Consider the following 27,368-nt stretch of genomic DNA (forward strand, 5'->3'; position numbering starts at 1 on the left):
AAAGAAACAAATAATTTGATTGCTTTATAAAGAAATGTACAAAAAGACACCACCAGCCTTCCCCCTTTGGGTTTAAAGAATCTTTGTATTACAGGAAATTAAAGGCCGATGGGGTCAAAGAGACTTAGATTGAGTTCAACTCAGAGTGATGGAACCATTTTACTCTGCTAAACATCAGCAGAGAGATCAAAAAGACGAGAAGACTTACTCGTGGAAGTCAAAGAATAATAAATTATTATTCTGATAGAATCCCTAAAGATGCATAATTGCCATTACAAGCCATCTTCTTCTTTTTTCCTCTTTAAAGGACTTAATCAAAAAAACTTTCAAAACTTAACTAAACTACTTAAAAAGAAAATGTAGGAAAGATCAAGGGTTCAAGAGGTGAAATGAACTTCAACAATAGGAAGGAACATTAAGATTTCTAAGTTAGAAATCCAAAGAGGTGAGGTGAGAGGATTTCAGAATTGAAGGCGGTGCAGCTTAGTATCAGCAGGGAAGTGCTATTAATACATTTCAGCAGATTAATTCCAGTTTGAGTTAAAAAGCTGCAATCAGCGTTTCTGCTTTTATTGAGTGTGCATGGAGGCAGTGAGCAGTAACATGCTCTGCAGCTCAAGCAGAATAGAACAATTTACCAAAGTGTATTTGAACAAATAGTGAGAAAAAAATGTTCTCGGTTTGTATACTTGCATGCATGAGGTTAAACCATGGCCACATCCCCAAAAAGACACTAACATCTGTCCTGGTGCTTAATCCTCTTTACATACTAATGCATTTAGCTCTGAAAGCAGCAGAGTGCAAATCTAAACCAGCTTGTAAAGTTTCAGAAGTGAAAAATTCCCAAAACTTTGGACTTTTTGGATTTTTCTAAAATAGCAATAACAACGGCTTGTACTGTATACATACCTGCAGACACTTCCCATAATGCACTATAACGTAAGTCATGTATCTGCTTTTCTAAAACGAAGGAAGTAAAAGTAGAAAGACGCATGTTGACTTACGTTGGTGACAGCATCAATATTAGCTCCTGCCAGGCAGAGATGACGGACCACCTCAAGGCTCCCGTTGTTTGCGGCCAGGTGGAGAGGAGTTCTGCCGTACTGAAAGGACAGAGAAAATACAAATTACACGTTTTCAGGTCACACTATGTAAAAATAACAGGACCTGTAAAGTATCGGACAAAGTGAACCCTAAAAACATGTTGAATAGTTTTTGTATGATCTGGTATATCTGAAAGGAATGGACAAATGGATGCACTGACCCAAACTGTACCATCAGTATGTTAATGGATTTGGAGGCTCACGCGGCATAAAAGTCATTTTAATCTTTAAAATTCTGTTATGTGGGCTCTGCAAAGGATCCACAGTCAAGTACTGCGCTGATTCAGTTTGATCTGGTCACCCAGTGTTCAGTTTAGTAACGTGAGTAATGAAAGCTAGTTAGACTCCAATGGACCAAGCAGAATACATATATCAATGTAAAACCTTTGAATCCTTTGAATAATTTCCAAATCAATATTTTGATTTAAAAGGTGTACTTCCTGGATAAGAAGCTATGTTATAAGCAGGATCATGTAAAGCAAGAAGATTGTTATAGCAGAGGAACCCCAACAAGGTGAGAGAAGACCCTGATGCAGAGTTCCGGATTCTAAAACCAACCAACAGAGGTTCTTCTGCCAGATGACGTCAGAGAAACTGTAGAAAATGATCAACAGCCACCGGAAAGAAAACATGTATGAGAGCAGTATTTCAATCAATTCTTTTTTTGTCACAACTTAGAAACACTAGAAAGCAATCATCCGTTTCCTTTTCTGCTCTAAACAACACAACAGAGACACATTTCCTATGCCCTGCTTGTTATTTTCTCCCCGACAGCAGACGGCGAGAAGACAAACCCTGGCAAAGACTCAGCGACATGCCTTTATAGATTCACCTTTAAAAACACAGAGAAGCAGAATACTATGAATTAATCACAACATCTCAGGCGGTGCCGACTCCTCCCGATATCACTTCCTTGAACTACTCTTGGAAAAACATGTTTCTGTGCGTGAAGAAGCTGACAGGAGCTACCAGCAGCATCTCATCGCAGAATTCATTCAAATGGAAGGCAACAGTATAGAATTCAGCGAAGGGAGAAATGTGTAGGAAGTCATGCCCGGAACAGAGGCAGAGCAAGATATATTCATTGAAATATATGCTGGGTAAGCAAGAGCTCCTTTTAAAGGGTTATTTCATTTTTTTTTCTTTACATAAACCATTTTCAAAGTGGATGCTAAAGTTTCTCTACTGGCTTTGATTAAACAACTTAAAACTCATTTCTGCTAATCTTTAAGTTTTTATATCTGAAAAGTCAGCCTTAGTCCCGGCATAAAATGGCTCAGAAGTAACTCTACACTTCTGCCTTCCTTGAATTTCGCATGAATTTCCCTCGGGATCAATAAAGTATCTATCTATCTATCTATCTATCTATCTATCTATCTATCTATCTATCTATCTATCTATCTATCTATCCATGCATACGTTTATAATCTGACTGTGAAAAAAATATACATACATACATATACTTGCCCTGGGCTTCACTTGGTTGACAAAAAGCTACTCTTATGCACCAAATATGGGACGTAGACAACCCCCTATGAATACCTTTCTCCCCCCAAACTGTGAGTATTTTCAAAACCAACATTAAACATGCAGATTACATCAAGCATTATCAAAAGCCCCCTTCTCTTGAATTGAAAAATAGGTATAAGAGCAGTTATCAAAAAAATACAGATCCAAGAACATGCACATAGTTATATTGTTTGTCCACAAGTAGTTTTCAAATTAAAATTAACGATAAAAACTTAACCAAGTTAAGTAAGGTTATGTGAAGTTGCATTGCATGTCTTTTCACCTTTCTTATTGAGCTTAAATTGTACTTTTGCACATGTTGGGGTGGTTGGATGTGTGTACTGTATGTGTTGCTGACCTTAGTGCTGAACCCGATCATCAGAAACAAATAAAAGGGAATGTGAAAAAAATGTGAAGTATGGTACCCTGTCTTTTTAAACAGATGATTTTTAATGTCATTTAGATTGTTTTAGTGATTTAAAATAAATACTTTCACAAGCATTACAATAAATGGCAGGTTTATGATCCCAATTGGGATTAGATTGGATCACACAGCAAAAATCCACAGGAAGCATGTATTCACAGTTACTCAAATCCCTTTAATCCCCATAATATGTTTGCTATGCGTTTATTCATCCCTTTGTTTGGCCTGTGATTAGTCCTACTGTAGCTTGGATGAAACTGCTGCACTACAGGGTCAATAGAGTGTGGGTCTTTGAACACTGCAGTCATAGTTGACAGTCGACACAACACTTAATTCCTACAACATTTGAACTTCACAATTTTAACAACAACGTAACATTTGACATTTTCCTTTGGTTGGACTGAAGTGGCAAGAAATGAACAATAAAAAACAGTGAGATATGAACAGGGTTGGTAGTAACCCCTTTGGTTATGTTGTGTTGTATATTTTTGCTGCTTGAAACCTCTTTAGAAAAAAATCAGCCATTGTTAAACGTTGACTCATCGATGTGTCAAAATGCATCACGTAATGCTGCTAGTGTTTGTGGCACTGAAAACAAAAGCTGTGTGTGCATGCTAAACGTGAAAGCAGAAACATTTACATTTTAAGGTTACAGTATTCATTTGTTATCATGACAGTTATCTATCATCAACTGGATTACAGGAACGACAATATCGCAAACATACAACTGAACTTTGAATGAACTGAGCCCTTGGGGGAGTATTTTTGTTTGTGGGCATCTTTACCTTGTTGGGCAGATCAAGGCTGGCTTTGGCACTACAGATCGCCGTGACGACTGGCAGATTTCCGTCCTTACAGGCTATGTGTAGTGGTGTGTTGCCATGACAGTCCTGCTGATCCAGGTGACAGTGGTGTCTGAGGAGGCAGCGGACAACTTCAACCTGACACCTTCGTACAGCCAGGTGGAGGGCTGTGTGGCCGTCCTGTTCACACACAGGAGATCATGTAAATTACACACAATGTAAACAACATGTCCTTTGAGTACATTAGGTGTTTATCTATTTTCAGTTCTGTGTTTTTTTGGTTTTGAGAAATTGACAGCAAGACAAAAAAAAAAGGGAAAAGTTAAAAGATTCAATCAGTCTGTGATGTCTTAAAAGGTAAATAAAGGTTTTTATTATGTGCTTTTTATAATGGGCTCTTTGAAATGAAGTAATTAGCTTTTTTCCAGTGTAACAAATGAAAACAAATAGACACAGATGCAAAAATAAATCTGTTCACCTTGTCAGTTGCTTCTAGATCAGACTTGTGCTCCACCAGACACTCAACAATGTCCACAAAGCCTCGAGCAGATGCAGTCAGCAGCGGACTTTCCCCCTCGCGGTTCTTTGCGTCCACATGGCAGCCCGCCTGGCACAGTGCTCGGGCCACTGCTGAGTATCCGTGCCATGCAGCGCAATGTAGTGGCGTCTCCTGCTCCTGGAGATAAAAGTGTCGAAGGAAGAAAGGTTGAAGAAAGGTTCCCCAATAAAACACAAATCATGTATATGTGTAAATGTTAAAGCGCTTACCCTGTCAGTGAGGTCAGGGTTGGCCCGGATGCTGCATAAGTAGCGTATCACATCCACGTTGCCATAGCGAGCCGCCACATGAAGAGCGGTTTCTCCGGACTGGAGGACAGAAAGGTTTGCTTAAAAAATGCAGTATTCTAAAGATAATCAATGAAGCACCTGTTTTAACTGACTTCCGTCATTGACAGGATACTTTTTAAACTATCAGTATAATCAAACTATTAAATTCTATTTTATAATGATGGTGATTAATAAAGAAAACATATTCTAATCTTATTTTTTCTATGTCAAACTTTACTTGAGGTGAATTAACAGAATGTCTTGAATCATTATGTTGTCATCTCTGGTGAGGCAAGTGAAATGCCTTTTCCTGTTAGTCATAGCATATCCTCAGAAACTTCCATTTAAACAAATGCATTCAGATTTTACTGCTCTGTGTGTGCAGACTTCCGACTCTTTAGAAATTGATCCATCAGCTTTAACTTGATGACTGCCAGTCAGAGCAGAAGCTTGTTAGAGGAGAAGCTGCTTATGTGAAATGGCACCCTAGACGCGGATAGCACCTAATGGATTAGTGCAGGGAAGAAAGCTGAGACAGCTCTATTTGATTAGCGAAATGACATAAAAACACAAACAAAAGAGACGATTAATCGTGTTAGAAAAGGTGTTAAAAGCTTTTCTAGTTGATTTTTCTGGGTTGCAGTGTAATAAAGAGAGATTAAACTTTAACGATGCTTGGACATGAACATGGCGATAATCCCGAAAGTGTCAGGAGTACAGATTAACTTTGGTCCGGAGGAGGACTCTGCTCACTTGTGTCATGGTTTTCAGACAGAACACACACACGCACACGCACACACACACACACACACACACACTCATCCTCAGCTAATCCTGTTTCTATAGCAACAGAAAATACGCTGATATGGTGCCTGTGGTTTTCTCCACAGGTGTGTGCAGCACTGGTTGTGAACGTGTGAACATGTGTGTCTGGGTGTTTTGCAGAATCAAAGTGATGCATCCCCGGAGGTTTGATGGGTAGGAGTGTGTGAATAACTGCTGAGAGATAACTGAGTTTGGTGAGTAGTAGTAAGTGTGTACGGTTCTGTATGTATGTGTGTGTGTGTGTGAAGAGGCACTTGATTCACCTTATCTTGGACATCCAGAGGGCATTTCTTTTCATGGAGGAATTTCAGGGTCTCTACGTGGCCGTGTCTTGCTGCATAGTAGATAGCGTTGGCTCCACTCTGAGGAGAGAATAAATTCCCAGGATTTATCCCTGACCTTTACAATAAAAAAAAATAAATCATGCTCACGTGGAGTGTGTTTGCTGCCAGATGATATCCACATATCCTTCATGACCACTGAAGCTCAAAGAACAGAACTAATTCCAGGTTGTGTCTACTGTCAAAAAAATGTTTTAGAGCTGAAGTCGCCATCACGTATGTGTGCATCTAAAAAAGGCTCTTCAGAAAAATTCAAAACACTTCAAGTTTCACATCAGTTATTCTCTACTACTATGTTTGCAGTACTTCTTTGTGAAATTAGTTCAAGGCTGCAATATTTCACAGCACAAATACTCTCCGTCATCATCTAACTGTCTGTTACATTCCTCTGTCCTCATTAGCGCAGCGCTGAAGCCCTTACTGCCAGTCTGTAAAAGTTTACAGCTGCCTATCAGAACAACAGTGATCAGTCTTTACCTTGTCATTGGCCTGGATCTCTGCACCTTTCCTCATCAGCACCTCGATGATCTGAATGTTGCCACAGCCGGCTGCAATCAGGAGTGGAGGAGTCCCATGCTGCAAGAACATACATTGTAACTCATACGCGTCTTATGTGTGTCAGAGCGGCTGTTGTCAACATCAGCCTTAGACCACAAACTGTAATAACACATAAAACAGAATGCATATTTCCTCCCACAGGTTATTAAAAGAGTTCAGGAACGCTGGAAATTGTTTAGACATGATACACATTCATCTGATGAGAGTTTTGACACATCGTGTTGAAAAATAGAGTTAAAAAAAAAAGAGAAGGACAGGAGAAAGAAGAAAATGACATGGTGTACTTTTTTAGACCACTTCCTGAACTACCTTCCTAAGTCCGGCCCCTCTTTGTAATTTACCTGTGATAAATCTTTTGTTTTTTTCTGGCAGTTAAAGATTCTTCACACAGTGCTGCTCTCCTCCTCTCAAAGTGGACACATTCTTATCCATCTCTTTTCCTCCACACTTGACTGAGATTAATAACATCACATCCTGCCATCACACATCAACTGTCAACAATCAGCGTCTCATCTTTAACAGCGAGCAGAATGAAGATGAGGGATGTGTTTAAGTCCTGGGATGTACTGTGCCATCAGGTGAAGGAATAAGGCATCTGTTCTCTGCACTCCGACAGTGTTACTCATTACACAACTGTTATAGCTTTGCTTTTCTCTCCAAGAATATGTCCAAACAAACCTGAAAACAGTGGAAGTGCAACATATTACATATTACCTACTTTAACTTGTTTGGTACACCGTGTGGTTTTTTAGTCACCTTGTTTGGCTGGTTGACGTCGTAGCTGTTCAAGGAGCCGAGCAAATGCTGCAGGCCGGGCACGTTGTCGTCATTTATGGCGTGGATGATGGCCTTCATAACAAAGGAGTCTTCCTCATCCTGAATGGGTGGGATAAAACCGTCACTGACGTTCTGTTCACAAAATGATCCGATCCTGTGAACATCAATCTGAGAATTCTTTCTATCACAAGACTCCTCTAAGTCTCTCTTTCATCTTTTCCCTCTTGCATGAACACAAAGAGAAACAAACAGACTTTTCTTAAGCAAGTTCAGGTTCAGATTGTTTTATATATTTTCCTTAGGGGGTGGGTGGGGTGGGTTGGGGGGCTGTGACATGTGACCTTATGACCTTCAGTCAGAGTCAGCCACAAAGGCTCAGAAATCTGCCGTGATGCTCCGCTGCACAAAGAGACGATGAGGAGGAAGGCAGGGAGTGAGGAGGAGGAGGGGGGGGAGAGGCTGATGTGGCGTTTGTTCTGCCAAGCGTTACACTGCAGCTACATTCCTCAATATAACCTCCCTGCTGGGCGAGCCACGACTAAAGCGCCTCAGAGAGCAGCAAACACAACACACACATGAACAAGCAGCTCGACGCCTGCTGGGGATTTAGACCAACAACAATTTTCAGGGATTTTAACCTTCAGGAAATTGTTATTCATGACACAGGCTGGAAAGCTTTTCTATTTTCTCTGCAGACTAAGACTTTGGTAACAGCCTGCTGGTTAGTGAACACCGACATCTTCAGTTAAAGGGGAAAAAAATCAACAAAAAATGTGATGAATGTTTATCACTCGAGATATGATCTTCTCTACGGACAAGGACAAGTTCTGTATCAGGCAAGAAAGACGGGGATGTATCATTGATTTGAACTTCAATTCTAATTACCTTATCTGACTCACCATAGAAAGATTATTTTGACACATCTACTAACATTCATACATTTCCTTGAACATTTCTCTCACTTCTAATTATTCTCGCAAGGAAAATCCCAATGACTTTTAATAGACTAGATTTATTTATCGTGAAACTTTCTGGCTGCCTTTTCCGTCTTGTGTTCTGTAAAATGTATGATTGCATATTGACTTTACTGTAGTTATATAACGGTTTAAGACTCCAGATAAACCAAATAGAAAACAAAACAAAGAAGAGATAAGACATCCAATTCACATCCTTAACTGACTGCATCTCAATTGCAACAGCTGCGAGTACGACAGCACGCAGAGCCATAAAAAACGACATAAAACTTATCTGGATCATTTCCCTATTATGAGTATATCATCCAGATGACTCATGTGTTTTTGTATTGCAAGGTACTGAGCTTATCAGGAAAGAATCCATTCATTGTGATCAAAAACTGATGTCTGGAATCGACAGCTCTTCCTGCTTTTAAACTCTACATCCTTAATGTGTTCCACTTTCTGATCACTAGAAATCTATGATGAACATATTCACAAGTTAGAGATCTTCATCTTATCCTTTCTCTGCTGTCGCAGCCTTACCCAAAGTCACTTTCACCCTGATACAGACCCACAAATAACTACTTTGTTGAAACGAACTGGACAGGCAGACGCATACTGCAGTTGTTTTTGTGGACACAACAATATCTTTATCTTTACCTGTGACCTCACTTGTGATGAGGGCGTGGGGGTTCAATGAGGAGACAACAGTTGTGGCCTTGGCCAGCAGTAACACCTGGTAAATGTTTAAACATCTCTCTGAAGCCGTGGTGGGCTTCTTTTTTTTTTTGGCATGTTCCATCAAAAGCTCTTTCTGGTTTTAGAAACACTGAAATTCCAACAATCTCACAAACATCTGACCTGTGGCGACTTAGCGGAAATGAAGTAAAGATCAGTTACATGCAAGAGCTCCAGATTCTCGAAGAGATTGCAGAGTTAGAGAATCCCAGAGTTGTAACTGAGAGCTTGAGGCCCTAATAAGCGAACACACTTCAATAAAAGCAATCAGAAACTCATTACTCTAAAAGTCATATTAAAGATAGACTGCAGGGATTCAAGTAATGGTTCTCTTGTTGTTAACACTTTACTCAAGTTTAATTAAAGCCTTCATGTGCTAATAGCTACAAACCTAATCAACTTGAATGAGTATGGACACAGATTGACCATCTTTTGTTTGATGTTTTTTCCTCGGTCTGATCTTTAGGTCTTACCAGCGTGTCGTCACTGCGTGCCACACTTATGTTGCTCCTGGACAGGAAGGAGCGGGACAGGCGGTTGCATAAGGAGATAAGTCGGACGGATTGCTGGAAAAAAAAAGGTGATGAGTTAGAGGAAAAAGAACAAGTTCGTGTCAAACTGCGTTAATGTGACCATGTGACAGGCAGCTGTAAACACTCGCTCAAGTTATTGTTCTCACTGATTCACTCCTTTATCCTATCCTCTGCTCCTGGGCCACTTGACTCTTTTAAGTACAATGTTTTGGACATTTTGGATGATGAGGCTTGAAGTACAGAGCTGGACTGTACTGCAACTCTGTACTGCAAAGACCTGACGTCCTCATAATTAATTTTTAAGGAAAAAACAGACCAGGCCATAAAACACTTGATGTCGTCAGGAGAGGAAAAAAACAGGAACAGAAAAGAAGCTGGGTAAAAATGCAGAATCAGAGTCAGCGGTTATCCATTACAGAGTTTGAATTTGAGGAAGAGCTTATATGTCATGACTGTGTTTCAAAGAAAAATTGTATTTTTAAAGAGAGAGTGATCTTCTACTCATTTATAAACTCCATGTTGGCTTTTGTACAGGAGCAAAATAGATGTCTCAGATACGTCTCAGATACATGTCTCAATATGTCGTATTTAAGAATGTAACACACTGTTGATCGTAAAGTTGGATTTGACCTAACCTTGTATGGATTTTAATAGCTGGATTTCCCCATGGCTAACACTGAACATTTATAGCCGTGAAATGATTGATTTAGTTTTTGTGTGGTTAAAAAGATCACTTCATAATAAACTCAAAGACAGTGAAGGTAACTGCACAGACACAAGCTGCCAGACTCTTTGTGGCAGCCAGAGCAGAAGACAGAGATGTAGAATGACAGGGTGGCTAGATAAACGATGCCAGTGTTTCTCACAGGCTGGGAGCAGTGCTGGGTCAGCTGTGATGAACCAAAACAGACAAGGAGACGGCCGCTAAAGCAGCATGGCGGTACATTTCATGGTTAGGTCAGCCTGCAGCACTCTGGTGACATCAAATAATCACATCTGAGAAGGGGTTTTTTTTGGGGACAAAGCTGTCACAGTGCAGTCTGTGATAATGTTGTATGTCGTGAATTTCTGTATAGAAAAGGTGAAACTGAAGCTTCAGTTTGTAAAATTCGACACAGTATCAAGGCAATCCCTTACTTTCCATTTCCTTCGAGCTGCAAACTTCTTGAACTTCTCCATGTTGACAGCCGACTCCTTTCTGCTCAGGGCTTGTTGGGTGTCTTTTGGCTGATTTCACATGTACAAAAAAGAAAAACACAACGTGGAAGAAATATTATGAGAATACAACTGTCCAGATCCTTTTAGCACAGCTTTGACAATGTCTACAGCAACAAGAAAATGTACATGTTACATGTTAACAAAAAAAATGAATCATAGACGACGTCACGCAATCTGACCTTGATCCAGGGATGCTGGAGGCTGTCCTGAATCGTCATTCTCTTTCTGTAAAGATAAAATAAACAAAGTGAGCACTCAACAAAAGGAATCCCAGGAACATAAATAAGTAAGTGGTTTAAAAACAAAAGTATGTAATGTATACAACTATATCTTTATAAGAGAAAACAAAACTGCCCATCCAACTCCAAGATGAAGCCATGTTTTAAATTGATACATTGAAAAACATTTTATTTCTTTTTTTAGCCACATTTTAAAACATAATAACAAACTGATGTGATCTAGTTCTAAACCAGTTTTCCCATCTGTTAGCTATCACATCCCTGTTTATCTTCAGTGTTTCACAAACACCTGAGACAGAATGGAAAACCCACAGATCTTCACTGCACCACAAATGACCAAAGGATCGATGTTTCGTAGTCTTTTCACATTTTAGGTGAAGAGTGGCTCTGCTGCTGCAGTCCAGTGTCATGGTCAACATTTTAAACAGTGATCTGTGTCTTCTTCACAGGAGCCTCAGTCTATCTTTCTGTCAGCCGAGCGGGTCCGTGTCTGCTCACTTTGTAGGTCAATTAAAAGTTGTTCCATTCTGATGCACTCAGAGCAGGATTTCTAAAAGCCCATTACTTAAGAGTTTGTAAAGTCAGACTCCTCTCTCGTAACTGTCTTCCTGCTCAAAGAGGCTTGGCCTTTTCTGTCTCTATCCTGCCTAAAGATGATTAAGATAATTAGTCATCCTGCGCTTCACCTCCATTGTGTTGCAGGAACATGAGAAAGACAGACTTTTCTGTACTTTTTACTGGAGACATTTAGTTCAGAATCACAGTCAGAAATACTTTATTTATCCAAGAGGGAAATTCATTAGCTGTTGCTAAAGGACCTTGAATTTGAAATTGTGTTCGGCAAATATGGATATGTTAATCCTTCATTATGAAGTTTTTGAGCTGGTTGACTGTTTGGAGTAATCAGAGTGAAAAAGACATTTTCAGTGGCTCAAATTGAAATTTACATTTGTCTACTGAACAGATCAGTCAGAAAATATGTTGCATATTATTTCTACAAGTTATTAATTGGCTGATCACAAAAGTCAAATGTCAAGCAAAATGTAAAGCCACAAAACAACAACTAAAGTACAACTCTATAAAAAAAAGAGTTAAAGTCAAAGACATTCAACTTTCTCTGCCATTTTCCATGGGACAGGCTTGACATCAAAAAATAATTACCTCAATAATAAACCACAAACAAAAAAAATACAGAACAGTTGCATCCCTAGCTCTCTCTTTTGGAAACAGTTTTAGTCCTATCTTATCAAACCTTAGAGAGCGATTAGTAAGTCACTGCCAGACATTTACTTTAGAATTCAGAAAATGAGAAATGGCAGTCTTTCATACTTTGGATCTTTGACAAGAAGCCTCGCTATAAAGTCTTTGGCCAGGATGCTGGTGCTGCTGAAGAACTCCTCGTCAAACGTATAATCCACAGCCGACACGTTGGCCAGAGTCTCCTGCTTGTTGTCGCCCAGGAAGGGAGAAGCACCGCTCAGGCTGCAGGATGGGACAGAAGTTGGGTTAGAAGACTGAACACTGCCTGTTGGTGAGCTGGCAGTATTTGAAGTATATCAGAATTTTGAGACTGATACCACTTCATTTGGTGATGGAAATTCATTGATGATTAGTCTACCGCTATAGTTATTAAGTAAGCATGAAAAAATACATTTTCTACAAGTACCTTATTTACAGAATTTTTAATATTGTCATAGCTTGTCACCTTGTTATGGTGTGACCTATCATCTAATAGCTGTGATTCTCTGTGACATGAACAACAGGAAGTGCTGAGAGGAATGTAAACTATGGGGTCTGAATGTTAGCCACATGGTGAAAATATTTTTAAATCACCAAATTCTCGGTTTACTGAATTAAACATGTAGATGTCTTAATGTTTAGTTGAGATTAATAGTTTATTATTTCATGGACAATTCCCTTTTACATTAAAAGGAGCAGCTTTAGCCTTTGCGGCTAATTTCCAGATGTAGTCCCCATGTAATCTGTATTTTCCATGTAATCCATCTCAACAAAAACAACACTCATCATTATCAAAGTGTATTTTCCTTACTTGTAATCAGAGAGAAACATGACAAAGTTACTCTTTATTGAGTTATCATCTTCAGCCGAAACAAGTTGTTTCATTGGAGTGCAGGAATTTTACTTTGTTTTCACATTTTCAACACAAATGTAAGATGTAAATGTGTGTCAAATTAAGACTAAGCAGTCAGGCGTGCTGATTATATATGGCAGTTAAACTAACCGACCCCCGTAACCTCTGCAGCTCGTCAGCGCCAACCGCTAATTAGCTTGCCAGCTGCGACAGGCATGGAGGTGTTGCAGGTCAAGCTCAAGTTGAGAGGAAAAGCAAGAATTTATCGACTGTATAAGATGCAGCTGCTCGCAACAAACACGTAACCAAGATGATTCTTCATCATGCCAGGCAATGAGCGAAAAGAAATCAAGATTCTGTGGCAAAGTTTGTATCCGACCATTTTCAAGAGTATTCCCAAAATGAGACTAAACTATGCACTAAGCACTATCTTTATGCTAAAAAATAACACAGCCACTTGTTTTTTTTTACATGGATGAGATGTGCTTTAAGTGCACCATACAGTTACTCCACTGTGATAGGCAGAGAACGATCTATTTTCTACCATGTCGGGCAGAGCTGTCACAGCTGTGTGGGTGGGCAGCATGAACAGAGACGGTGTAGTGGGTGTATGCATGTGTACAGTTTGTACGTGTGCATGGATGCATTCGTACGAGTGAGTTCATATGATAACAAACGATCTTTTCAAACCAACAACAGATTACATCTCTGAAGAAAAGGAGTTATGTTTGGATTCACATATTATGCAATTTATTTACCCCTGTTTGACAAGATTTATCTACACGTTTGTGTGGGCATAAGGCTAATGCACCTGATGAGTACTTCTGTGCCCAAATGTAATGTCTTTCGAGAGTGTCGAGGTGTGTGGGCGCTCAGAAAGCCTTGCAGCCAGGTATAAAGAGAAGACAAAGGTGTCTTCAAGAGCAAACAGCAGTTGATCTGTGGGTTGCCGAGGGCATGGACTTCTCTCTGGCTGCTAAATTAAACTGTGCTGACATATCTGCAGAAGGCTGCTTGACAGACTTTACAGGAGCTGCAGAGGCTGAGGCTGGCTGACATACCTGAATTGAATGTAATAAAGCAACAAAGACGAAACATTTTGCTTTATCTATGAACACTTACAGAGTATGCTGGCCATTCAAAATGTGGAAGATCCAAACAGCTGGTTGGTCAACACCAAACCCAAATACAGTTTTAATATGCTTAACAGTTGCTGCAGGATGTGACAGTACTCCATTAAAACAACAGTCACACCAGAGAGTTTAACATTGAACAGTTCAAAAAGCAGCCGTAACCTCTTTGCCTCCTGACAAACATTCAGGTTGGCTGTCGTTTTCAGTGAGTGAGGTACCCTGGGGCTGGGGATGTGTAAGACAATATAAACATAAAAGGTGAGGGGAGCTGTTGTTAAAGACCTGCAGTGACGCACGTCTTCAATGCATTTAAGGTCAACATTTCACAAAATTGTCCTTCAACCCTGGTTGCTTTCAAGTACTTACAGAATGTAGGTGATCACACCGACACTCCTGAGGAGACAGAGAGAGAGAGAGGGAGAGAGAGGGAGAGAGAGAGAGGGATTTTGAACATAAAACAAAGCTATTGAGCATTTTCACAGCAGCTCATTGTACAAAAGCACGCACGCACTTAACAACAGATGCTCCCCAGTAATAAGAACTAACACAAACAGCACATCGGCATAATGAGTCTTTGTTTACTCACCACATGTCGGCCTCCAGGCCCAAAGGTTCATAGTTGACTACTTCTGGAGCTGTAATGCAAACGCACAAAACAGAAGATTAGTTCTTGTCAGGTCAACACACAAGCGACATATCAAACTTTATCTGTACCTTCAGTTTGCTTTTATAAGATCGGTATTTTCCCCATCAAATCAATTTATGAGCTTAGATCATGCAATGCCTTCTTCATTTGTTCAAACGCTATCACTTTCTGGCTTAGGAATTCTTAGGATCACAGACGCATTTGTTTCTTTGTGTGCATTTTTATACACACACACATATATAGGGACTTATGACTTATATATGAACTACATTTATGTAATGACTAATAGAAGAAGACTAATTGGTGCATATTGGGAGCACCACATGCAGCAAAGACAATCATTATTCACAGATGTCATGCATACAGAGAACATAAAACATGATTATAAGATTGTATGGGTTTAAATTAGACAAGATACAAAGCTCTGTTACGTTCTTTAAACATTTTAACCTGACCTTTTCTTTTGATTATGTTTTTATTGTGCTGTACAGTAAAGGCAGATTCATTCGAATCTTTAAACGTTTGCTTGTTTTTAGACTGTATTGTCCTCAAATTGATTTCTCATGTACCTCTATGTCTTATTCAGATATATTTCAAAGATCCTGAAAGCAATTTTCAAAGTCCCTGTGTCTGAAAGATGCTACACACCAGTGAGTACACTATGAAGCCTTGTTTTTCCTGTTATATAATTTAAATTTTTTGTGCCTGGGAAATGGCAGAGCGTTCCATTTTTCAGTTCACCGTTTGACTTTCTGCCACTTGATCTTTATTTAGACCATTTGCTTGTTGTCCTGCTGGAGTGGGCACAGACTCTGGTTTTGGCCGGGGATGATGCTGGGAGTGGAAGAAAGGGAAGAGGCAGCCTCCAGGGGTAAAAAGGGGGATTTGAAGGGGGAGTTTGGACAGAGCTACTGATGTGTCTATCAGTTTGTGTGTGACTGTGTGTTGGCAAGAAAAAGGAGTTCTGATAGTCTCCAGTCTACTATCATCAGGTCTCTAACGTTGTCCCTTAGGGTCAGTTGGCACCTGCTCTAACATTAGTCAACACCTGGGATGAAGCCAGTAGAACAGGATGGTGCCGCTTTGTGTTTGTGTGTGTATTTGTGTATGTACAGAAGAGAAAAGCATGGAGAGTTTATTTGTATAAACTGATCAGCTTTGAATACTCTTCATGAAACATCAAACTATGAAATAGAAAAGGATAAAGAAGACATTTGCAAAGAGATACCGACCTACAAATTCTGGAGTTCCAAAAATGTTTTTAAAATCGTTGCCAAAATCCATCTTGTGTGCGAGACCAAAATCAATGAGCTTGATGCGCGGGTGAGGCACTGAGCGGCTCAGCAGCATGATGTTCTCCGGCTAGACAGAGAGAGGAGAGACACAGTTAAAAATATAAGGTAGTTAAAGAAAGAGGAGACATGGAGGACACACAGAGGAAGGCAGAGGTGGAGTGATAGTTTGGATATATTTTGAAGACCAAACTCTTTATGGATACTACTTGAGCTTTTCTGAGGATGTTGCTGATAACAATAAGGTACAGGCACGAGGCTAACAGAGAAATTCAAGTACACATCTTGAATAATCTTCCCCTAACTGTCAACGGAGGACAGAAACAAAGCTCAAACAAGGCAGCGACGAAACCATGAACAAGGCTGGCAGCACGGAGGCTCATCAGCTATGGAAATCCGATGCAAAACATGAGCTAAAAAGCCTCTCGAGGAAGTGGGAGAAAGGAAAGGACGGCAAAGAAGCGCTTCAACCTCAGCTAAACAACAGAAGACGGACATTCCTGAGCCATCTTTGCTCCTAATGTCGTCCTTTTCAGCTCGATGCGAGCTGAGCGCGGGGGGTTAGTCAGTGAAGGAACAAGAACAGATTGGCTGAGTGAAGCAGAGGAAACAGGCTCTGTGGAAATACAATCCCACTCCAGCTCAGCTCAGCGGTTTGGCTGTCTGTCACTCCCGCTAAACATCAGCCTGTCAGTGTTTACAGAGCAGAGAATTGTATCTTGTGTCTGTTCCTTACAATTACATCGACAGCTTTAGTTACTTTACAAATACAAGAGTATATACAAAAAAATAAATATCCACTTTTCATAGAAATTATACTATGCAACAGTATACACAAGTATGGCTGGATTAGTGAAGTACTAGTCAGTGGACTGAGAAAATTAATCTGCTCAATTGTTGAAAGCTTCACATGTAATTAAACGATTATTCAAGAAGAAAGACTGACAGTCTAATGCAGTTGAATATTAAAGACATACGGGAGAATCTAATTTGGGGCATGTTTACAAGTTTAGAGATTTCCAAGAGTTACTTGAACTCATCAGTTCAGAAGCAAGTTGTGACGTCTGGTGATCAGTCAGACATCATTAGTCTGCTCTCCCGAACGTATCACGCTCTTCAACAAAATCAGAGCGTTGATTGGCTGAATGACTGTCTCAAGAGAATTGATGTGACACCCTTAAATGATAAGAGCTGCCTTGTTCAGTTGGAGAGTCACATTTTAAAACGGTGTAAAAGCAGTTTAAAGGGTTCAGAGGAAACATCTGAGGACTCTTTCCTTTTCACCCCCCTGATAGCTAACATCGACTATACGGCTGTCATAGTAAGAACTGCACACTGATAACTGACCATTAAAGAGGCGCGCTGTGAGCGATGTCACGCTTGAGAAAAACTGAATATGAGAAAAGAGCATTTAAAGACGCTGAACTTACAACCTTTAAAATGGAACGTCTCACGCAAAGCCACTCAGCTAAACATATTAAGTCCTAATAGGAGCAACTGGTGGACAATGAGCAACAGTAGCTCAAATGAAAAGCGACGGCTTTGTGGCTGTTGAAAGCTCTGGCATTGATCAGAAGCTGCTGGATGGGCTCAGAGGTTACCCTGTCTGTGCAAACGTGGAGACCAAATGTCCTGAAGTCTTATTTATGTTCATGATAGCTCTGTAAGTGAAGGAGTCAGAACAACTGCTCGATGATATTGATTGAGGGGGAAAAAAAAAAACCATAATCCAAACTGAAGTAGAGTAATGCTCAAAGGCCCATCTTATTGTACTGTCTTGTATACGTTCACAATGACCTTTACTCAATTTTCCACTCAGGACTATTTTACTGAACTCACTGATTTAAAAAAAAAAAAGTGGCAAACAATAGCCTAAACAAGATCAGTCATCATCGTAAGCTTTAGATGATCTGTCTCTGAAAACATAGTAAAACTGATATAAAAGATACCAAACAAACAGATAAAGAAGCCGTCCCAAAAAGAACAGCTACTTCAAATAAGGATAGTATATCCCCAGTGTGCTGATAATGTAGTTCTCCAGTCAGCTTTCATTTACAGTAATGGATGTCAATGAGTGGTGAACAACATAAAACACTCTGCTGTGACCTTAGAGCTGAAGGGCCATCCTTGTTGGTTTTAGTTCTGTATACGTGTGGGAGTGATTTCAAAGAAAACGTCGTGATGTGTTGTGTTTATGTAACATGACCCTTAACGAGTCGCTGTCATCATCTTTTGTATCCATGAAACGAAAAACATCATCAGCAGAGCACATCTCCCTTTTTTTTTGTTTTGGTTCTCACTTTAAGGACATTACTGAAGCCAATCCATTGAAAAGGCTCATTTGCATTTGTTGAACACAAAGGATCCACTAAGGACAAAGAGCAGATGTGCTGTCTGCCACATACAAATAAAATACTGGTTTACATAACATGCATTCTAATTGTCAGGACATGCAGTCTTATTAGTGTACAAAGAGCATATGTACAGCACGGGTTTTGTCCTCTTTTTGATACTTATGATCGGCTCTGCATCAATTAACTGTTCTCTGGTGACCTAACTATTCATACACAGCTAGTTTGAGTTCAAATAGTTATTTTTCAGCGTTTACATCTTCTGTTGCTTCAGTACCTTAAGGTCGAAGTGAGCAATTTGTTTGGAATGCAGGTAGAAGACTCCGTCCAAGATCTGCTTGAGGAACTGAGTGGCTTCTTCCTCACTCAGAGACTCCTTCTCTGCCAGGAAGTCAAAGAGTTCTCCACCGGCCACACTGGATGAGAGGAGAGGAGAGGAGAGGAGAGGAGAGGAGAGGAGAGGAGAGGAGAGGAGAGGAGAGGAGAGGAGAGAGAGAGAGAGAGAGAGAGAGAAAGAGAGAGCGCATTAATACATGAGATCTCTCAGATCACAGCCAGCTACAAATCCCTTCTTAACAGAGCTGAGCTGATATAATCTAATCATCCTGGTGCATTAGAGCGCAGCTAATTTACACATCCAGAGTATGCTTAATCCAGCGCCTTTCAACAATGCAAAACCCTCATTAAAAAAACAAAAAAAACAAAAACAAAGGAAAAGTGCACCAAATATTGAGCTTTGCTTTTGAACGGAAATGTTAATTATTATTATTTTTTTGTTTTTGCTCGGTTAAATTCATAAAAATGGGAAAATAAACGTGCAGGCATGATAATCCTCATCAAGGTGAAATTTATGGTGATCAAATAAGTTCATAGCTCATGGACAGAACTCAATGCATGAATTAAAGTACAAGGGTTTCAAAAAGAACTTGAACTTATATTAAAAACATTTCTGCATTAAATTGTGATTTTTATCAATGATACTGACAGAGAAGAATTTTATTCTGGAGAATTAGATTCAACAATTGGCCTGAAATTCTACTTAATTTGCCTAAGATGTAGTGTGATGTGTATCCTGTTCCTAGGAAATTAGAGGTTCCCCCTCATGTCAGTGTCAGCAAAGACATCACCCCAGAGAAACAATAATTTATCAGAGAGAAGAAAGGTCGGAAGCAGATTCTTTCTCTCAGTCAACAGTTGAGCATGTGAGAGAAGGAACGCCGGCAGCAAGAGGAAGTGTGAGGGAGAAGCAGAAGAGAGAGGCAGAGTGCAGATAACTACAATCACAGGCGTGGTTATTCATTGGCTGAGCAATCATTCAGCCTTCAAACCCATGTTTATTTCACACTATGTGTGAGGAAATAGACTTCCTTCTTCTTTTTTTTTTAAACATTTTATAATTTACCAAACTCTTTTGCAGAAATTCAGACCTAAAATGACACAATCACACTCTGCTCCTCCCTTCAGGGAGGAATCAGCAGACCAGCTGCACGGCTCGGGCCCCCACCCAACAAACACCCACTCGACATCTCAGATGATTATTTCATCATCTGCTTCGGGAGTTAGCAGGGTGTATTAAACACACATCGCAGACTGGTTTCTACCCCAACATGTCACTCTGTTGCTTCGTACGGAATAACGCAGAGCTCAGATATGAGGATATCCTCGCAGATATGCGAGGATAAAAAGAACAAAGGGAAGAAACATGAAGTCAAACATTTTAGTATCCATGTGCGACGTGTCGTTTGAACTTTCCTGGGACCCTGTGCTGTCACTTCTAACCAGGACGTGGAAGTCATGTGTAATAATGTTCACTCCTCCAACTGTACAAAAACAGTAGACTTCTCTACGTACACATTAAGTTCATTTTGTGACGTCTGCTTTTGTCATGCTCTGAGTAGACCTCAGGAAACATGTTTCTTAACTGTGGTGCAGTGAAATAGGGAACCACAATTAACAGAAAAAGTTTATAAATAATTAATAGTTACTCCAAAATGTGTCTTTTTGTAGGTTGCAACATGTGACCTCGTTCCAAGACTAAACCAAAACGAGCTTCTAATAACACGATCTGCTCAATGAAAAAAGTCAATCACAAAGTAAGACTTAGTACTGATTTCATATTAACGTGGTGGTTAGAGGAGATGTGACAAATGTCAGCACTGTTACATAAACACAGTGCATGCTCCCTACTTTTCAGATGTTAAAGTAAAGTCATTTCATGATTGCATTCATTATCTTACTTGCTCTTTTAACATTTCTACACTGGATATAGAAATGTTGTGGCTAATGTTGCTTGTTTCCTCGTGCTATTGTCTTCTTTGACTCAGAAGATAAACAACGGTTGCCGTGACAACTCAAATAGCTGTGCAATCAAACAATCAAATCCAGGAAGTACAGACAGACTTTGAGGTATTTCAACATTTAAAAAATATCTAAACTTCCTGGTTAATCTTCAACCAGTTCCCCATAGCAACACGGACAGACAAAAAACAGCCTGACTGACATGACAGGGACTAACAATGTGCCATGAGTTTATTCAAGGTTGGGAATCTATACCGCTTGTACTCTGAAACCTAAACCTACCACAGAGGGTGTAGATGATTAGGTAAAAAAAATACATTAGGTAAAATCCAATTACAGCCAAGTGCTGCAAGCGTGCTCAACAGGCAGCATTCAACAACCACCATTAAGATATTTAGATAAGTCAAACACTACAAGGCCTACAGAACCATAGCACTTAACATTTATAGAATAGCCTTCACATTGTACCGACTGTTATCAACGTAACAATACAGCTAAAGCTCTTAGTGAGCAGTTAGGTAATTCGAGTATGACCCACCTATAAGAACACGTTTCCCCCCCTCATGATACAAAAACTCAGAGTTTGACCAAAAACATAGCCCTCAAAAAGGTTGATAACACAAAACCTTCTATTTAAAATCTATTCCAACACAATTTAACAATTCAGTGTGGAAGTGAGCAGTTTCATAAGTGAGAGTGCAGATGGAATGTGTGAGATTACAGTAAGAGGTGTGAAGGTGTTAGATGGCAAACTGAGCCAAACAACAAACAAGACAGATTCCTCTTGAAGGAGAGCGAACCAGGACTGGTCTCATCCAGGCTGCAGCGTCCTGACTGATCAGCTGAAACATCGAACGGTAAGCCTGCAAAGAGTCCACACACCTCCTAGAAGTCCGCTGTTAACCTTTAATGCTCTTCTCTACAACTCATGTTACAGGCCTTACTTTAAAAAGGCACATCACAGTAAATAGACTTTTATAAACCATTTTCCTTTACATGTATTTATTCTGACAACCTTCCTTGTACAGTACACTGCCTTGACTCAGAAACAATTACTGGACAATTTCTAATAAAAGAAGATTGATGCATCCTCCCTCATTGTTTGCATGATCCAGCAGTGAAGACCAATTATTCACACACACACACACACACGCGTCCGCTGCTGCACTGTAGGCCTTAACCGTGCTTGTTATGTTTTCCTTGCGACTCTATCGAATACGATCACCGGTCAGGAATGTTGTCCCTCAGCTCTTAACAATCACACTCATTACTGCTGGCGGGTAAGGTGACCTACTAATGGAGGTGTCCTGCATTCTGCTTTTTGTGCTTATTGTTCAAGCGAGCGTGTCAGCTGGATTCTTGTGGCGTAAACACGATTGCTCCTACACATGATGAAGTTCCCTGTAAACTGGTTAAACTGGTCTAACTGATGCTTCAGGGGGAAAAAAAAAAGAAAGAGGCCTTGAGCCACACAAAACTTGAAACGGTAATAGGCACAGACACAGTTTGCATTCAATCCAACCAGATACTATGACAAGTTAAGGAAATCACAATCTGGCTGATGTTTTCATTTTTCATTTTTTTTACTTTTAAAGGGCCAGTGCAGCTATTTCACACAAAAGAGAAACAAAAACAATCATTTTCTGCATTCTTTTCAGAAACAGATTTATCACTCATTGGGAATCCTTGTATTGGAAAGGAGTTAGAAAGAAACTGGTTCAACAGCAAAGAGTTAATCGCAGGCAATATATAAATAACTCTGTTTATAACAGCTCTAAGCTGTGGTCACATTGGCTTCTGTAGCTCATATGGCGACATCATTGTCATCAAACATGCCTTATTCTTCTGAAACGAGTTTGTTTTTATATTCTTCATCGTGGAAGTCTTGCCAGTTTTAGAAGTACTTCCTGGTTGTAGATGGTGTTTACTTTGTTCAGAGTATGGAAAATAAAAAAGGAGAAGAATGCACTCACAGCTCCAGGATCAGGATGACCTCGGCCTTGTTCTCAAAGACCTCCTGGAGGGTGATGATGTTGGGGTGCTGGATCTCCTTCAGGATGTTCACCTCACGCTCGATGTCCTCCCTCGTCACCCCCCGTCGACTCGACTTGCTGCGCCGCTTCTTGATGAATTTGGCAGCGTACTCCACACCTGTACTCCTGTGCCGACATCGTCTGACCACGGCAAACTGGCCGCTAGTGATATGAGGAGGAGAAGAAATTGTCACAAAGGCGCATCTAGTCTCTTCAGGTAGAGAATTATAGTGAGTGTAAACAGAATGAAGAAATCTATCAACATCAGACAATGCCAATTTATGCATCTTCATTCTTATAGCCTTGTCTGCAGTCGTCTCAGTCCAAGATAAAATGCAGAAATCTAAGCCTAAAGGAGTGGGCAGGATTATAAGACATTACAAGTGATGATCAGACACAGCTTTGATTAACCAAACCAATGAATCATGATCGACTGACACTGCCAAAAAACAGAAATAGAAATGTGTGTTTTACAAAGTCACTATCACGATCCGACTAATCTTATCAAAACGAGGAGGCGTTTCAGAGACTTACGCTAATGTAAATAAAATCAATATGTCTGTTACACATGCAATATGAAAATCCTCACATGGGTTACATCGTGGATTTCTTTGTTCTTGTTTTTCCAACCAAACCCGTTTTATCTTAGAGAAGTGAGCAAACTGAGCTTGAACCGCTTGCTCATGCAGAGTTCCAGATACAAACATCTGTCCTTGACCTCATCAGCAGAATGTAAATTAAAGCAGGGACGCAAAGTGCTCACTGTCGGACAACGACTGCAGCCCAGCACAAAATCAACGCAGCTGACTAACACAACAACTTTAAACCTGTGTTTGACCAAAGACTGTATGAAAGGTGGATCAAGTCTCTGTGATGCTTCTTAGGCGGACTTTTGAAGCACATCGATGGCCGTTGCAATGTTGGTATTTCTGTCTGAAACTAACTTGTGGTCGACGTGGTATGAAAGGCAAAAGCCTGGAGCTGAGGTGGGCCTTACGCCCTCAGACTGACAGTGCACCCATCGTCAGTCGGATCAACTATGGCCCAAATTATGAAAAACTCTTTGCCTTAATATCAAAATCGATGAGTCATTAACTAAAATCCACCTCTGTACAGTCAAAAAAAGTCATGACCTATTCCTGCAAAATATACTTTTTGAACCAGGAAGTGTTCAACACTTTATTTCAGCTGTCATTTAAGAATAGGTGTGTACTGTATGTGGTTTCTGGGGTTTTTGCAGCCAGCCTCATGTTGATGTATACTCGCACTTCCACATTATCTTTTCTTTTTTTTTTGCTATGTTTATCATAGCAAATGTCACAATACTTAGTTCAAACAGCGCTTCATGTTATCTGAAGTAAGACGCTTTCATTTCCAGAATATTGAGCACTAATCAAGATGTGTATACATTGAATCTGTTGATGAAGTACTTCTGGATCCATAATAAGGAGGAAAAAAAAAGTTCAATATTGCTTTTGAAATGTTTGTAAAATGAGTTATTTAGTTACATTAGTTACCCTCAGGTAAGGCTGTACCTATTATACATACGAGAAATTCAAACAAGAGATGGGACCGATCCGATCTGAGATCAGAATAAAGTCTGATATTGATTTATGTATCGGGTATCGGACTGATGCCGCCAATCTGATCAAGAAAGATGGTTGGGCACTTTAAATATACTCAACTCGTCACTTTGAAGACGTTCAGACTGAACTGTAAGAAGTGTCCACAAATCGTCTCCATGACAACGTTGAGATGAGATGAAACAGCTCCTTCTTCAACCTCCTCACCTGCCCAAGTCTTGTTTCCTTCTAAGAGTCAACCAGCTGCAGCAGACACAATCTTAGTTAAGTGGAATAATAAATATTGTGTGTTTTTTGTTGGGGTGCACACATCAGTACTTTAACTCGGCTCTTGAATGTGGTGAGCATGTGTGACATTTAAATTACTCTCAAGTATGAACAACACTAGGAGTTGTTATGGAAATGTCACCAGCATGTTGCCATGCAGGGAGGCTGTTAAACGCTGTTATCGCCCTGGACAACTCCGAGTCGACTGTCACTCCACCACAACATGCCAGAAAAATCCACACAGGAAAGCAAGGACACTTGGCTGAGGGCTGCTGACGCCCCCGCCTGTGCCTCCTCACAGCCCTGGCAATCATGAGGCACTTAGTGTACCAAACACCCACAGAGGAGGTAGAGAACAAGGGAGTAAGGGGTGAGAGAAACTGAGCGAGAGAAACCAGAGACGGAGAGGTACATTCCGTCACAAATTTTTAGATTATCATGGCCACGTTTTCTCAGCTTCTTCTGCATTGACAAGAAAGAAAAAGAACCTCAATAAAGAGTCCCGTCATTGCACCTCCACAGACAGAAACACAGTCACCAGGAAGAGGTGTCGAAATTTCTACAACGTTCCACTTTAATCATCCATTTAATATAAAAATGCAGAATCCTGACGACAATACTCGCAGCGGCAAAGGAGCTTTAAAAAGCAAAAAAGAAAAACGAGTCAACAAAAAAAAAACTCCCCCTGGGGATGTGACTAGCCTTAAACCCTGTAGCTGTAGGGCATCCATTGAGCTGATCTCTGGTGTCTGAAGTCATGTACTCATTCATATGGATGAATCTCAAGATTTCTCTCTGTTTTTAGAGGTTTTATGTAGCTGCCTGCAAACAGCAGTGAGACAATCTGCTTCTTGTCTCCACCATTGTGTGCATGACAGCGTTTGGGTTTGATTATTAGTTGTTCACCTACACTATTTTCTGAACTGCTTCAAAAAACACTCAACAGAACTGAGATAGTTCGACCTTTGTAAAGATGATCATTTTTGCGCCAGCATTAATATATGAGAACAGTGTTTTTATCTAGTTTGACAACAACAGGTTCATTTGCATTGTGGGACAAAAAGTGTGTTAAAAAAAAAAAAAAAGTTTTGTTAATTATCAAGTAAATATTGAACTTTACAAAATGAAACATCAAACGCACATCAAAAATAACAAGCACCAAATGAAACTAAGTATCCATTTCACACATTGTTTACTTGATGAAACATGGTTTTACATAACCACTAAATACACTCGAGTGACACGTCTGAAGGGAAGTCGTCCGTTTCTGACCGCCACACGTTTGCCGAGAACTTTAACTGCAGGCTAGTTAAAGGGAAAAATGTCTCTTTAAGGAAGTGACATGTCCAGCAAGCCAGCCAGAGACATGAAGCAGACAATGAGAAGAGGAAGAGGGAGCTGAGGAAGAGGCCTTTCTCATGCTAATAACACTTCCACCCCCATCCAGTCTGGCTGAACTGTGTTGTCAGCCAGGCCTCTGCCGTGTAGACAGAAGGGACAGAAACATTTTTTAATTTTTGATTTGATGTTAGGGTTTTTTTTGTTTTTCTTACAGAGAAATTGCCTGAAGAGTGCACAGGGCTGTTGTTCAAACCGTGTACACTAATGTGTGTGCAACATAGTATGAATCACTGACAACAGAAAAACAAGGGAAAAATGAATAAAGTCAATTAGATTTCTCAGAAGATCCTTCAGCTCATTCTTGGGCTGTCAAACTATCCACAGCCGAATGTTCATGCAGAGTGAAGAGTGTTAGCTGTGAAGACGTGGGACTCGGTGTGAAAACACTGTTGAGGATGAGAAAGGAAAACACAACCGATTTCCTCTTCTTGATTATGCGCCATCTGTGCCGTTTGAAATACATCCTGAGACACATGAGATCATACCGTTCATTTCCAAACATGTATTTGTCCTGTCAGTGCAGATCCATCGAATGCTTACAAGAGATTCCCTTACTCGGCGAGTCATCAACATAAACAGAAAAAAAAAAAAAAAAAAAAAAAAAAAGGCAACTCAACATGTAAGAAATGCAGTCCCTGTTGGAAGCAGAAGGCTGGTGATAAAAAACAGGGCAGCTGTCATTACATGCAAACTTCACACTACTGCAGGACTTAGAGCTCATAAAACTGTTAGAGTTCATTTGGCAAAGTGTTGAAAAACTACCAGAACTGTGTAGTGGCTCTGTGTATAATAATCCACACTGCAGAATAAGACCTTGTATGACCTCATGTATGGACTATTATGTTAACACACCTGTTGGGTGTAAGGTTGACCGGGCTTTGTCCAAGACTGCAGCGAGGCATAGCCGTGACTCAGGAGGATTACTTCATGATGGATGGAAGCTGAATAGGAGTCACACCTCTAATGTTGGGAAACACGCAGTCTATTCACATTCAGTCCATGTAATGCAACTACTTACAATCCAAAGCCAGAGCTTGACAAGGGCAGCCAGGGTCTTAATCCAAGGCTGTAAGAGTTTGGGTTGGGGTGAATGTAGTGCTTTTGAAATGAAAACAGTTGAAAACAGACAACAATAGCATCGGCATGTAATTAATGAGGAAAACAGCTTCATGTTATGAGGGGATAACATGTCGTACTCGAGGGGAATCCAACTCTTCCCTTCAGTTATTTCCGAAGCTCTCCCACTGTTCAAAAACAAAAAAAAAGAGGGGAAAGTGAGCCCACCCTCTGTGAACAACAGCAGCTGCACACACATACAAACAAGGGGAAAATGGCAGCAGTTCAAACGAGCTCTCTCTCCCTTTGGTGAAGTAGCAGAGGGAAAAACCAAAACCCAAAGCTGCCTTAAAATTGAAACACT

General features: G+C 40.2%; 1 protein-coding gene across 1 annotated transcript in view; it reads right to left on the reverse strand.

The window, feature by feature from the left end:
- Nucleotides 1-27,368, reverse strand: part of dapk1 (death-associated protein kinase 1) — a 61,078-nt gene that overhangs the window by 15,063 nt on the left and 18,647 nt on the right. Inside the window, exons 2-17 of the mRNA XM_079365303.1 lie at nt 22,638-22,859; nt 18,644-18,782; nt 15,956-16,085; nt 14,664-14,712; nt 14,444-14,470; nt 12,182-12,334; nt 10,793-10,838; nt 10,533-10,622; nt 9,336-9,428; nt 7,148-7,267; nt 6,311-6,409; nt 5,756-5,854; nt 4,608-4,706; nt 4,318-4,515; nt 3,822-4,019; nt 1,005-1,103 (exon numbers count right to left, since the gene is read on the reverse strand). Of these exons, the coding sequence (XP_079221429.1) occupies nt 1,005-1,103; nt 3,822-4,019; nt 4,318-4,515; nt 4,608-4,706; nt 5,756-5,854; nt 6,311-6,409; nt 7,148-7,267; nt 9,336-9,428; nt 10,533-10,622; nt 10,793-10,838; nt 12,182-12,334; nt 14,444-14,470; nt 14,664-14,712; nt 15,956-16,085; nt 18,644-18,782; nt 22,638-22,859 (1,861 nt within the window). The remainder of the gene's footprint in view (nt 1-1,004; nt 1,104-3,821; nt 4,020-4,317; nt 4,516-4,607; nt 4,707-5,755; nt 5,855-6,310; nt 6,410-7,147; nt 7,268-9,335; nt 9,429-10,532; nt 10,623-10,792; nt 10,839-12,181; nt 12,335-14,443; nt 14,471-14,663; nt 14,713-15,955; nt 16,086-18,643; nt 18,783-22,637; nt 22,860-27,368) is intronic.

Source organism: Symphodus melops (genome assembly GCF_947650265.1).
Source record: "Symphodus melops genome assembly, chromosome: 1".
Taxonomy (NCBI): domain Eukaryota; kingdom Metazoa; phylum Chordata; class Actinopteri; order Labriformes; family Labridae; genus Symphodus; species Symphodus melops.